This window comes from Malurus melanocephalus, unplaced genomic scaffold (assembly GCF_030028575.1).
Source record: "Malurus melanocephalus ecotype Western Australia unplaced genomic scaffold, MMel_1.1 scaffold_94, whole genome shotgun sequence".
NCBI lineage: Eukaryota > Metazoa > Chordata > Aves > Passeriformes > Maluridae > Malurus > Malurus melanocephalus.
In genome coordinates this window covers 813,863-827,276 of record NW_026623326.1, presented here as the reverse complement: position 1 = coordinate 827,276, position 13,414 = coordinate 813,863, and the positions used below count along the sequence as shown (strand labels likewise).

General features: G+C 43.4%; 1 protein-coding gene across 4 annotated transcripts in view; it reads left to right on the top strand.

Moving 5' to 3' along the window:
• SEMA5B (semaphorin 5B) overlaps window positions 1–12,583 on the top strand; it is a 262,758-nt gene extending 250,175 nt beyond the window's left edge. For 3 of the 4 annotated variants that reach the window (XM_057368566.1, XM_057368567.1, XM_057368565.1), the window contains one exon: window positions 11,896–12,583. In XM_057368566.1, the coding sequence (XP_057224549.1) occupies window positions 11,896–12,051 (156 nt within the window). In that variant the 3' untranslated portion in view covers window positions 12,052–12,583. Of the gene's footprint in view, window positions 1–11,362; window positions 11,433–11,895 lie in introns of all 4 variants that reach the window. The other variant, XM_057368568.1, reaches the window with a different exon arrangement.
• The last annotated feature ends 831 nt before the right edge of the window (window positions 12,584–13,414 follow it).

Below are 13,414 nucleotides of genomic sequence, written 5' to 3'. Positions count from 1 at the left end.
TGGCAATAAAATACTAACATGGAGAGCTGAGAAACAGAAACCAATTCTGTCTTTGGAAGAAGAGTCCTTTTGAATAAAACAACATGCTATTTGGTGTAGCTTTCAATCTTGCAAAAATTATCGAAAAGAAGATTAGTTCAGTTGGTTTGAGCACAGTACTGATAATGCCAAGGTTATTCTGTATGGGCATTCTCTTGAGAGCTGGACTGGACAATCCTTGTGGGTCCCTTCCAGTTCAGAATATCTTGTGTATTTGTTATGTGAAAAAGAAATAGAGCTTAGGAAAGTGAATCTCTGTATGGATTTTAAACGTCTCTCTCTTGGTGATGGTCATTTTCATTGCTGCTGAAAATCACACCTTTTTTTATAGAGAGGAGGCAGCCAGTGGTTTAAGTTAAAGCTATTTAAACTGCTGTCAAGTGCCTTAGAGGAATGTTTCTCAAAGTCAGCCTTGGTCTCTGAAGATGTTTGCTTCTCCATGGAAAACTTTGTGTTTCAGTGTCCTGCCACTTACTTTGATGTGTTGCTGCTTCCACTAAAATTGGCTAACCCATTTATTCTTGGTGATCACAGCACATACATTGATAGCACTGTAATATAGGCTTTTTTCTTTTGCCAGTGACCCTTTCACTGTGCATCATTCCAGCCCCAGGAAGTGGCTGTAAAGTTCACATATAAAGCAGTMGTTGATGATACCCAACATTACCAAGAAGTTATCAATAGTCTCCCTGAAGTCTTTGCTTTAGCAGCATGGCATTGTCTGATGTAATCACCTGGAAATAAAAACCATATATATATATAGTAAATCAGGTTGAAATATAAATTCTATTCCCAGTGAATTTCATGTTTAACAAAGGCTATTTCCCTTGAACAAAGTGCCATTTAAGAACATTAAGTGCTTGAATGGTAGAGTACGTATTTTTAGTACTTACCATGAGTATAGTATTATTTGAAATAGAATAGTAGGGGCAGGGGGTTGAATTGGCAAAGAAGCATTGTGCCCTTTCTTGTATGATCCCGCAGTTGCAAATATCACTTCAGGGGACTCTTGATTTGCATAATGCCTACTATGAAGGGAAAGCAAGAGAGCTTACTGATGGGGAAAAAAGGATTAAGTGGTGCGTCTCAGTCAAAATCTATTAGTGTCTTTTCTCCCTTTATATCATTGGCTCGAGTCAAATTGAGCAGTCAAGCATGCCTGGAGGTGTGGCTGTCCTGGGATGATTGTGCCCAGAGAGGGATGTGCCTCTCCTGGTGCTGTCCCCACCCCATGGCAGCGGGGGCTCAGCGGGTTGCTGTGTGKGAGTCACAGATACTGCACTCGCATAGATAAAGTATTTAAGAGTAGGGGAGACTGCCAATTCAGATCTGAGTGKTACCTTGCTCCTGCTCCCTCTGGGATACTGAGCAGCTGCTCACAGCAGTCCCCCGATGGGAATTGAGTCCCCGCTCCATCTGCTTTTCATGCAAACCCTTGCTGCTTCACAGGGCTGTTGCTGYTCCCTGTAGGGTAGGAATCTTCACTGTTCCCTTTTTTTCACCGTTTTTAAGAGAGCCTGATTTTTGTTTTTAAGCCACATTAAGTTTTGATGCTGTGGGCAGATGCTGCATATTAATCCCGTCATGATTTTCTTTATTGGCTCAGCCTTCTCTGTTCCTCCTTTAAAACCAGGTGTATCCTCCACAGCCAGGTTAGGGATATGGTCCATGCTCTGCGCTTCACAGGATGGGCATCTCATCATGGGTGCTCACATGAGCCTTTCTTCGGAACTGTATTGCTGCAGCTGTGATAATCTGTTTGYAGTCAGACAAGTTTTGGTTTGTTTTTAATTAGATCAATGAGTGTAGCTGGAAAATCTGGCAGGTTTTTTAACATGTGAGCTGCTGTTTCAGARCTGAAGACAGACAGATGTGTTCTAAAGCTTATCTGATTCTTCCAGCTACACTGATTGATCTAATGACAGATATTACCTTTTTCTTGCAATTTTCCCCTTTTCTAATTTCTCTGAGGTTGACATGTACATGCCTGCACCCACCCAGCTGTGCTGGAAGAATAATTAATTGAAGAACTRCAGGAATGGGAATAACAAAATCTCATTTGACTGGCTGCTGTTTACTTACATGACTTCCCTCTGCTGGTCAGCAGAGGAATATTTCAAATACACCCTTGTCTCATTTGCTAGAAGTTCATGGTTCTCCCTTGGTCCAGGTGCTTGGAGTGACTCTTCCCCTCTGTCTCCTTGGAGCTCTGGCTTGAAGTATTATGTGTATTAGCTGAACCAGGAAATCTTCAGTGCCACCAAGATGTGCAGGAGGAATTAGTTATGTGTTTGCAGAAGACTTYAAAGAGAGCCTTGAAAGAGGCAGGGAGCTAAAGTAAAGGGAGAGGGTAATATTAGACAAACAATAAATACCAGAAAACATAWCCTTTGTGCTACACTTGGAGAGGAGCTGCCTTGTTATTCTTCCTGAACAGCTCCACTTGCAGATTCTTAAGCAGATTCTTAGGTAGAGTTATAAAGAAATTGAGCTACTTGCATGCAAAATAAAGACAACTGTGTTGGTGTTCAGACTAGAGTTCAGTTTCCCAAGTGTTTGGCAGCTCTGAGCARGGACAGATGAAATACCTGRGCTTTTTRTTTTCCAAACCATGACCACCCAGTCCTGAAGAGCAATTGAGAGCTCAGGGCTGCTCAGGATGCTCTGGCTGCTGTCATGGCATGGGCTGCACAGTCCRGAGCAACACTGCAGCCATGGCCACTTTCCCTGGTGCATCATTTATATGTGCGCAAGATGTTTGGCATAAAGGAAGCAGGAATAACTCTGCCTGCACTCCTATACAGCTGGGGAATCCTCATTAACTCAGCTCTAATATCGTCCTGAGATTTGGCACAAAGCATGTGAATGAAGGAAAGAACTGAAAATCTGTGGATGAAGGAATCTAGATGGACCGTATCCCAGTCTCTGAGAACCAGCTAATGAACARCTCCAATTACCTTTATAAATATCATGGACCTTGGGCAAACCCCCAGTGCTGTGAATTGCAAAGGTAATACAAAAGTGTTAGTGAGAAAGGAGGCCAATTTCCGCCCTGCTAATTGAGTCACTGTTAAGCTACACAAGTCCAATGCACCRAAGTCACACAAGTAGCTCCAGTAAGTCTGTGTGGGAAACGTCAGTTGGGTTTGGGGATAAGACAAAACATCTGTAAGCATATGGGCCCCCAGTCACTAGAGRATGCCTGGACCTGCCCCATTCAACCCAGCACATCAATGGGGTGTTAAATCCCACTCCCTCTGTAAAATTTGGCAGACAGGGCCATGCTAGAGAGTGAAACCGGGAGAAACAAATGGGATTGACTTGACTGTAGTTTCAGTTACAGCAGTGGAAACTCATTGAAACAAATCTCTGTCAGTATTAATATGCAGGAAGATCTGAATTAATATTTGAGAGGCAACATATCACATACCCTGATGAAATGAAAGGTGGTTCGGCTGAGCTGACAGCTGAGCCAAGACCTAATGCTGAGCAGGGAGAAATCAAACATAATCACTTTTTGCACGGAGTTTGAGCTGCAGATTCTCAGCTGGTTAAAAATGTAGTTTCACTCGCCCATACATCTAAAGAAAAGAGGGTGGTATTGGTGTCTTAAATAATCTTGTGATGTGTAAATAGAAATTGGCTTGGACAGGAAGGCTGCTGTAGAGATTGAAACCTGGCTAATGGACTGTGAACACTGGGCAATTGTTAATGGGAACAAACAGGGSTATGGGGAGGAGTTGTTTGGGGCACTGCAGACAGTAATGCAAGGTTTGGCTTTATTTAATATCTTCATTAATGAGCTTGGAGAGGGTGCAGTCAGTGTGTTAATTAAACGAGCAGAAGATACTAAACTGGGAGGTATGTCAAAAAAACAGCCKTTGGTATAGAAATAATGGAAAATGACCTGAGGAGGTTACAAATGTAGAGAGGAAATGACAAGGTGACATGCAACATGAGGAGAAAACAAAGCAATCTTGAGGAAAATAATCAAAAAAGAGCTATTTAGAGGGTGGGAGAATTTGGAAAGCAGTAGGACTATAAGAGACTGAATGGAGTTAGCAGATGGCAAATTGGGCCCAGTTTTTACTTTTATTTTTATTTTTACTACTTCTTTTTTCACCACGGCAGTTACACCTTTGCAATTCTCAGTCTAAATGTAGCACTGTGGGCTGGCAGCAGGCTGCACGACTTGTGTTGGTAGCTCACCAGAACAAGCAGCTCTGGGGCCATCCAAACCCTCAAGGCTTCTTGTTCCAGTCACTGCAGCGAGGCAGGGGGAGCTGCCTCCCCCAGACAKCCCCGGACCAGTTGGCATCAGCTGGAGCCCAGCAGAGCCCAGTGCTCCAAACCATCATCTGCACCCAGTGTGACTGTTAATGTGCATTTAAAGGGTCATGATGATGCCTCTGGTGAGTTTGTCTGAGTACTGGAGCCTGTGCAGGGTGCAGTGAGCCTCTCTAGTAACACTCAGCGCACGTGGGCACCCAGGAAGGGCATTCACCGAGGCACAGGAGCGCAGTGAGGAGACAGTTCACACCTTCCCACACAGCTGAGATCATGTCTGCTGTATCCTRTGCACCAGCTATATTGGGAAGCAGTTTGGGCAGCCCTGAATTCCTCTTTTGTGTCTGGACACCACGTCATGGGTGTTGCCACCACCAAATCATAGGCAAGCCAGGACTAAATAGCAAGCTTTAGGCTAGACACCTGCACTTGCCAGGGGGAAGATTTCCATGACCTCCTCAGACTTCAGTTTCCAGTTCAGGAAAATACTTCAGTTTGCCTTACTATTCCATGCAGTTTGTTTTGCCATCTTACTCATGTGCTTAAAGTCAGAGATGTGCCAAAGCATCCTTCTGACAATGGTCCTTTATGTTGCCAACTCTGAAGGGTTTTCTAAGTTTAAAATGGCAGTAATAAAACTTCACTCCCTCCTAAGTGCAAGGATAAAATAGCTATTTTCAAACAGCTATAGATAACTTTAGCTATTCATTTTCTTATAATTGAATGTTAGCTCTAYTGTGAACCTGAGCACATCGACAGCTGCTGCCGTCATTTGGGGGTTGTTTAATTTATTTACCAATAACAGTGAACAAAGAATCTCCAGTCTAAAAATATGGTAAGCTTCCATCCAAAAAGAACATGCAATCATAAGTTTACTGTCCCAGTGGGATTTTTTTTTGTAGCTCTTTTTGAGATGAATAACCTTCTTATATAGAAAATAGGTTCCTCCTCTGTACATCTACACTTCACTGTAAATCCTGCAAACTGCCTTATTGAATTCATCAGGAAAAAGTCAATACATAAACCCYGGCCATTGCTGCCTTTGATTTCATGTAGGCAGAGCTTAAGAGGTTTTATAAAAGCATCAGGTGAGATAGTTTGCTTGGCATAAGGCACTAAGCAAATTTTATAGAAAAATCAGAAAGAGAAATCATTCAAGTCTTAAAAATCACTCCTAGCTTGGAGTAAATACTTGGGTCTCATGAGGTCTTTCTGGCAACTTTCCATCTTTCCAGGGTTATTTGCAATGCTTAGCTCAAGAGGCACAGCAGTGTTGTGGCATCCAGTTGATCAGAAGAAAGGGAGCATGTGGGTGGGCCAGACGTCATGTATTTTCTTGGTGTCAATTATTGCCAAAAGAGGTTATTTAAGTTGTATAGTTTATTCYGTTGAAATGTAATTATTATGCTAATTATTCCAAATTTTACTGGTTAATTATAATTCAGAGATCTCTGCCCTGGGACTTCCAGAGATGTACAAGCTGTGGGAAATGTTTCATAATATTAATATGTTTCCACAACCCTGAGTCATTTGGCTAATGTTCCTACAATGCAAAAAGTAACATCCTTTAACWAGAAGGCATGGCTAGCTCCATGAAGCAGCTGATCTGCATCAAAAAGGCATTTTGCTCAATCTGATTTCMCTGCAAGAAGCAAAGGGCTTAAAAGGAGCACAAAAGAACCTAAATGTTGGATCTTGATTTCATTACATCATTGCACAATTCCCTTATCCCTCCGTTTTCCTGGGGAATGAGGGGGTGTAATGGCCATCCCACTGTTACTACAGGAGGTCTGTTGGATGCTGTTACAAGGAAAGTTGGAAAGGCTGCCTCAATTCTTTCAGGGATCATTGTGTGACTGAGTTCAGCAGGAGTGTTGTCCTTGATTTCTGCAGYGGAAGGATGAGGGATGCACATGGGCTTCATTTGGATTTACTAAGAGGAATGGGTTGGCTACAAACTTGCTGTCTGCTCCCTGGACCCTGATTTTAGACCTCCTCCTGTGTCCATGGTGGATGACCAGGGTTAGCAGTGGTTGGAGTTGTTGCTGCTGCTATGCCTGCACTCTGTGCTGAAGGAAAGGGGAAGTTTTTCTTTGTAGTACRCCGGGTTGTTCAACATTACCAACAAACTTTCAAGATGGAAACTTACCCCTGTGCAGCCCTGGCACAGCCAGCACATCTCTTACGAGTTTTGGCCATTGGAAAGGTGTGCACGGTGTTGTTCAACCTCTTCAGAGGYTGAGTGGTGGTAACCATAAATACTGAAAAAAGTGGTTTGAAGCTGCCCAGGGAAGGTTACCCAACTTTTTCTTTCTTTTTTACCTTTTAAAGAGGAAAGTGTCATGGGTAGGAAGTGGAAGAAGTGAAATTATACCTGTTCACAGAGAAATAGTGGAGAAGCTGTGAGGGTGGGGGAAATTGTTCCTGCTCACTGACTTCACTGGGCCTGTGATGCTGCATAGCTGGTGAAGATTAACCTACAAAACTCCAGGGAAACTTGCTGACTCTTCCTCCACAGCCCCCAAAATAGAAAGGAAGATCTGGAGCTTAGAGAGAGTGCTGAGCTCTGAAAAGCTGAGTGCTTTATACATGAGCAGATTAAGGAAATCTTGCCATCGTATGTTACCCTGTGGGAACTACATTATGGCCCTATTTTGGTGTTAGTTGTAAGTGTATCAGATGCTTTCATAGGTCTCATTTTCACTATGGCTTTAAAAAATATAATTAATTCCTTTTAATTGGGAGTGGGGAAATGTTCATCAACTTTTTAAAGCAAGTTAAAAAGCTTGAGATTTTCATGACTGTGTATTGAAAATTGAGACATTTGATCTGTTTATGTGTGTAAGAAATGTTTACACAGCTTATACTTGCAGCTGTAGGATGGGAGTTGGGAGTAGTACTGGAAGTCCATACTGTTACGTGCAAAGATGTTTTGATACATCTGGGAGAATGTAAGCAAGTAGGTCAGTGGATAATGACTTAATGATTTGGAGCAGAGGCAGAATTTGAGGAAATAGTGGCAAGGCCTTGCTGGAGAAAAAGGAACAAATGGAAAATCTGAATGATGGCTTAGRCTAAAAATATCAATGGAGAAAGCTGAACAAAGTTAAATGTGTGCATATGGTACAATGCAGTCATGTTTAACACACCCAGAACTTGGCTGTGAGTGGGAGAAGCAGCCTGTGAGTGCATGTCAGTGCTCTGCCTCTGGTGTGAGCATGGGGGCAGAGCCCCACACAGGGGAGGGGTCTGTAACCCTTCCCCTCAGACCCCCCAGTTCTACTGCAAACACACCAGCAGGAACAATCAGATTGTTCACAGAATTCTATAAATATTAAAATACTCAGGATTCTGTTGTGCTTGGTGTGGGCATGCAATTCAGCGGCAACGACATTGGACCTCTTGGTTAGTTGACAGTCACATATACTGGAGCAAGCTGCTGTTCCTTTACATTCTGTTAAAGCCATGACTGTCTTGGTCCATCTGAAAACATCCCTGCTTGACAAAGCCGAGTTCCTGGGTCAGAGATTTTTTTTTAAATTGTATTAGTCATATGCAATGCAGCCTAGTAAAGTGTCATTTAAAKAAAGCAGTTGAAGTTGGGCCTGCTTTTGAGTGATCCACTTGGCTGGGTTAGGGTGTGCTGGTGGCTTTCCTTCTGCTAACAGGCCCTTGAATTGAGGTTAGTGCTGAACAGACCAAAAGAATTAATTATATAAACTATGCCAGGATGACATGGCTCATACTGTAAGGAAGGAAGCAGATAAAAGAATTAATTATTAGTTGAATGGAGTACTTTTCCTCAGCACATTGCACAGGTTTTCATATTAGCTCAGTCTGGCCTCACTTTTTATGGGGAATATTATGCTTGCACAAATACCAGAAGCTTCTTTCTTCTCAAGGAAAGACAGGACCAAAATGAAGGTCTAAAACACATTTTCTTCAGTGTTTGGAATATATCATGTGTATGGCACAGAGGTTTTGCAGCAAGTAATTTGCAGCAGTAAGCATTGATCATCAGGCTTTTGGTTCTTTCTGCTTACTGAGCCAACAGTCCTAAAAGGTTGTATTTGCTGGCAGGAGGACAAGTAGTGTTTGATATGGGAGGAAGCAGACAGCAAGAGGAAGATATGGGTTGAGTGTCAGGAAAAGTGTCATCAGTAAGGTATGGAAGTGCTCACATGAATGACAAGTCTCCCTGGAGGGTGCAGGATAGGGGTGCAGGAGGGCTCAGGTWGCAAAGGCAAGTCTCTTTTCCTCCCCTGAAACCTTTGGTGAGGACAGCTGGAGCTCTAGTGCTGGCTGGGCTGCTTCGGTCAGCTTAGTGCTGCACATGCTGACAAATGCCTGCCTCTTCACTATCACTGTGAAGAGCTGCAGGATGAGAGCAAGAGTTAAAACTCTGAGTAAAGCAGCACAAGAATCCACCCAGAGAGATTTAACTGCAACCTCTTCTCCGGCAGTGAATGCATGAGTGTGTCTGTGTACATCTCTAAATTTCACTGCTGCCTAATTTCCCTTCTACAAAATATCAACCAATTTCTAGTGCCAAGGAACCTAATCATCTGTTTATTAAAATGAGACAGACAATAAGTCTGTGTGGGGAAATGTTAAGTCAGTGCACATTGATCATGCTGATTTAGGACAGTACTGCCATCACAGCATTTCCAGAGACAAATTCTTTGCAACTAATTGCATTATAAATTCCACTAAACCATTTTCATGAGGTATTTCCCTAAGATATAAGCCCTCCATCAAAAATAAAACCAAAAAGAGCAAATGACCAGTTGTGGGTTTTTTCCTGAGTAAGTATTATATGAGCATAAGAAGAGAGAGAAGGGAAAATAAAAACTATGTTTATTAATTGCTAAATCTGTTGTAATGGGCTAGTTTTAAATATTATGGAACATGTCGAAACTCATGCAGGTTTTCCATCTGAAAGCCAAAGAAGTTGATTCCTGAGGTCTTTGTCCTCAGATCAAGATGGTCCTGAGCTATTCCAGGTCAGGATTTTGATCTCACTACGTTTGAGAGATGGTAATCCTGGCTTGTCATGAATCTGAACTGACCCAGACAAGGCCCAGACAAGGATGCTGGACCAACTTCAAGAGTGCCTAGAGAAAGTGGYAGTGGGACTCAGCCTCTTCCTCCTGCTGTGGTGGACCGAGGACATTGCAGTGCCTATGGTGGGTGTCCTGGGCTGGGARCATCCATAGGAAACAGCAACCATCATGTACAGCCAGTGTGAGCACCTGTGGGGCTCACCAGAGAGCAGCTCCCCCAMATACTCACTGGTAGTGCTTAGTAAAGTGCCTTTTTACCAGGAATCTCAAAATTCGTTTTTCTCAAGCTGGGTCAGAAGACACGGAAGCACAGAGCAGTTAATTGGATTTCCCAAGGAAGCATAGCAAGCACTGGAGGACTGAGGCTGGATTCCTTGTTTCCCAGACTCCAGCACAAAGCAGCAGACTGTTGGCCACACTGCTTTAATATTTCTTAGGGTGACTGGGAGCAAAGCATGATATTTCCTTTCTTGCTTTCATATTGAAGGGCACRAATTCTCATTTCTTGGAAGTATTTGTCACTTAGAGCATGTCCATACAAATTGTCTCCTTGGTTCCTATAAGTGTTGTGCTGTGGGATCATTTTAGAGACTCCAGGSGGGGGAGATCACAGTCAGACCAGGAGGGGGCTGGGTCTCCTCCAGTTTTCATGTATGAGATGTTTCAGGCAGTGCTCATTTCWGAAAAACTTATTTGGTGGTTCAGCAATTGGGAAATTTCTTTTCCAGGGTAGCTTTGTCACAGAAAAGCTTTTCCAGGTGAAGATTTGTATGAAATTGGGAAYTGTAAGCTCCCGGGGTAGCTGTAGCTGTCAGTCTGCTGATTAGAAGAAAGCATTTTCTTTTCTTCCTCCTCCTCTCCCCCTCCCCATGCAGTAAAATGCTTCGATTACAGAGAAACAGGGACATAAATGTACTGCCTGTGGTCTCTTTTTTGAGCCCGGGGGGAGCTGATCCTTTCAGCTGGGATGTGGATAAACCCTGACTGTGCAATGGGTGAATGCACAGGGTGAGACCCTGCTCCCCATCTGCAGGGAAMCCACTGCTGTCAGGTCACCCCGCTTCTGCTGGGGCTTTGGGGACAGGGTCTTGCCCAGAAATTTCCATCTGCACCTGCCCTCAGGGAGAACAGAGACTTCTTCTCACTTTTCTAATGGAGCCGCTTTGCCTGGAGTTTAGGTGACTGAAGTCCAACGGGTTGAGCAACACTAAAGGAGCTGGGGAGTTCATGGACTCGAATATTAGTTAATTAGTTCTCATCTTGCCCTGAGCTGGGTCAGGTACRCGGTGTTTGTCTCAAGGAGGAACTGAAGTAAAGTGGTTCCCCGGAGCATCAGATCAGGGCAGAACAGCCATTAGGGCCCAGAGCAACCATTAGGGCCCAGGACCAGCTGGCTCATTAGACATCTCCMTCTCTGCTCCTGACTGGAGAGATGCTCATACTCTCTTTAAATGGGCTGTTCATTAAAGATTCCCTGAAGAAAAGGATGCTGTAGCAGCACGCCTGGTGTTGACTCCCACATCAAAGGAGTGAGTTCCCTGCACAACAGCCATTAAAGGTGGCCTTTGGAGTGACACAGACAACAGATAGGCATAAGAAATTTAAGCCAGGGGTTAGTTGAAAAAGCTGTGATGAAAGTACCTCGAACAAATTCACAGAAATCAGATGACTGTGAGGTAGGAGAAAGTTCCATAGAATTACTGAGCACACGCACACTCTCAAAATGTGATTTTATCGTTGTGCATAGTAACAGCTGGCATAGCAATGGGCTTTTATCCGGGGAGAGGGGGACATCTGCTTGTTGGTGGGAAGAGGGGAGGGAGAAAAAAAATTCTACATTTTGTGGTAAAAGGGGCATTTGTCRTTCTCAATTTTTATGTTATTGTTTCCGACAATTGTTACGTGGTTGTTAAATTTTTTTAAGTAATTTTAGCTTTTCCAAAAGTGACCATGATTTGTTACTTATACTGTAGCTTACAGAAGTGACACACTTAATATCGGGGGGTCCAAACCTGGATATCTACCAATGGAGATGGAGATCAGGTAAATGCACACCTGCTCTTCCAGAGAGGAAAAGCTGCCCTTTGGCACCTTTTGAGTTTGAGAGGGAGCCCAGGCTGTACYGTGAGCATTTTGGATGAGGTTAGAAGTGAGCGCTGCCATTAATCACCAACCTTCGTGTAGGCCCAGCATGGCTTTGTGTGACAATGTTCAGACAGCTCTCCATCCTGCAGGAGACTCGGTGTCCCTGGAGAAGGCTCTGTGTCCATCCCTAGCAGTAGCTGAGCTCAGGTCACTGAGGGACAGYGGGCAGGAGCTGTGGTCTCAGCCCAGCCCCATGGCGAGCACGAGGTGCTGCTTTGCTCTCCCAGCCGGAGGGAAGGTGGCGGCGGTCGCAGCAGAGTCSGTGCTGGAGGAGGCAGGTGAGAGGGAGGAGTGTGCAGGGAGCAGAGAGCGATTGTAAGGTGCTGTTGCCATGCCTGTCATGTCCTCTTCTCTTTTACAGACACTTAACAAGAACAACTTGATACCGGACGACAGGACCAACTTCTACCCACTGCAGCAAACCAATGTGTACACAACAACCTATTATCCCAGCACACTGAATAAATATGATTACAGGCCCGAGGCCTCCCCTGGAAGGACCTTTGCCAACAGCTGATGATGGACAGATCCTACAGGACTGGATAACTTCCTATATGATTTTTTTTTTTTTTAAATTGATTTTATGGACCAAATACCGGCCCAGCCTCTAGATGTAAATATTGTACAGTAGGGTCTTTTTTTTTCCTTTGGTTAATTGTGTTTCTTGTAAACAGCACATCTCCTTACAAGGACAAAAATGCATATGGACYGTTCTGCGGAGCTTTTGTGGATATTTGGCTGGAGATGGCTCTTCCACTGCAACTGTTTATGGCTGGAAGATCAGCATGCTGTCCGAGGCTGAGGTTGTTGAGAAGGGGGCTGTGTGCTGGGCTGAGTGSCCACTGAGCAGCCACACACAGCACATGGAGCACTCCAGACAAGGCAAGAGGTGGCCTCCTGGAGCAGGGCTGGATACATCCTTTGTGAGCCAGGACAGCAATGGTGCGGTGGATGACACACAGCTCATGGGACAGGCCAAACAGGACTCCATCATGACAACAACTTGAAGAACATTTTCTTTTTTCCTTTTTAATTTTATTTTTGATTTTTTTTATGTAAATATATAAAAAAAAAAAAAAAAAAAAGGTAGTAACTTTCTAGGGCAGTGTCCCTGTATCTTCACCAGAATCTTTTCATATTACAGGAAATACTCTCTGCAGCCTTCTTTGGTAATAYGCAGTTCAGCTGATGAGAAACAACACACAAACAAAGTGCATTATCCAAAGAAGCTTTCCAGAATGTTTCCAGTCTTAATTAAAAKAAAATTATACAGGCAGTGAGACACTGAGAAAAGTAAATGTTGGAATAACATTGGAGACATGAACTTGGAGTGCCTAACAAACAAAGATGTTTATATCACTGGAAAAGMGATGTGATGATTGCCGCACAAGAGCCATGGGCTTTTCTTCTTTCTTCCTTTTTCCTTTTTTCTGAGACAGTGTTAACTCTTTTTATTCTAGCTTTGATCCTGATTGCGTCTGCCACGAGAGGCAACTTCAGAGGCCATGATCTTCTTGTGGGAAATCACCGTGCTTTGGGCTAATATTTCCTCTTGTTTAATTATTGGGTTTTAGTTCATATACTTTCAAAAAWTGAATAATTCTGACTTTGCAGGGGGAAGGTATTTTTTTAAGGAATGTTTCCATAGTCTGACATGACCCAGAAAGTCTGCTGCACATTCTTACAGCGTCTTCCAGTCAGTACTCTAYGAAGTAGTAACACAACTGAGTAATGTGCATTGTTTGCCAGTATTTCTTTAATTTTTTTKGAGAAAAAAACAACCCAACAAACAAAAGCTGCCACAGCTATTGAAGTAAATTGGAGCRGTAGCATTATTAAAAAGTATATCCAGCCTTGAAATGTAATTTTGTGTATGTGTG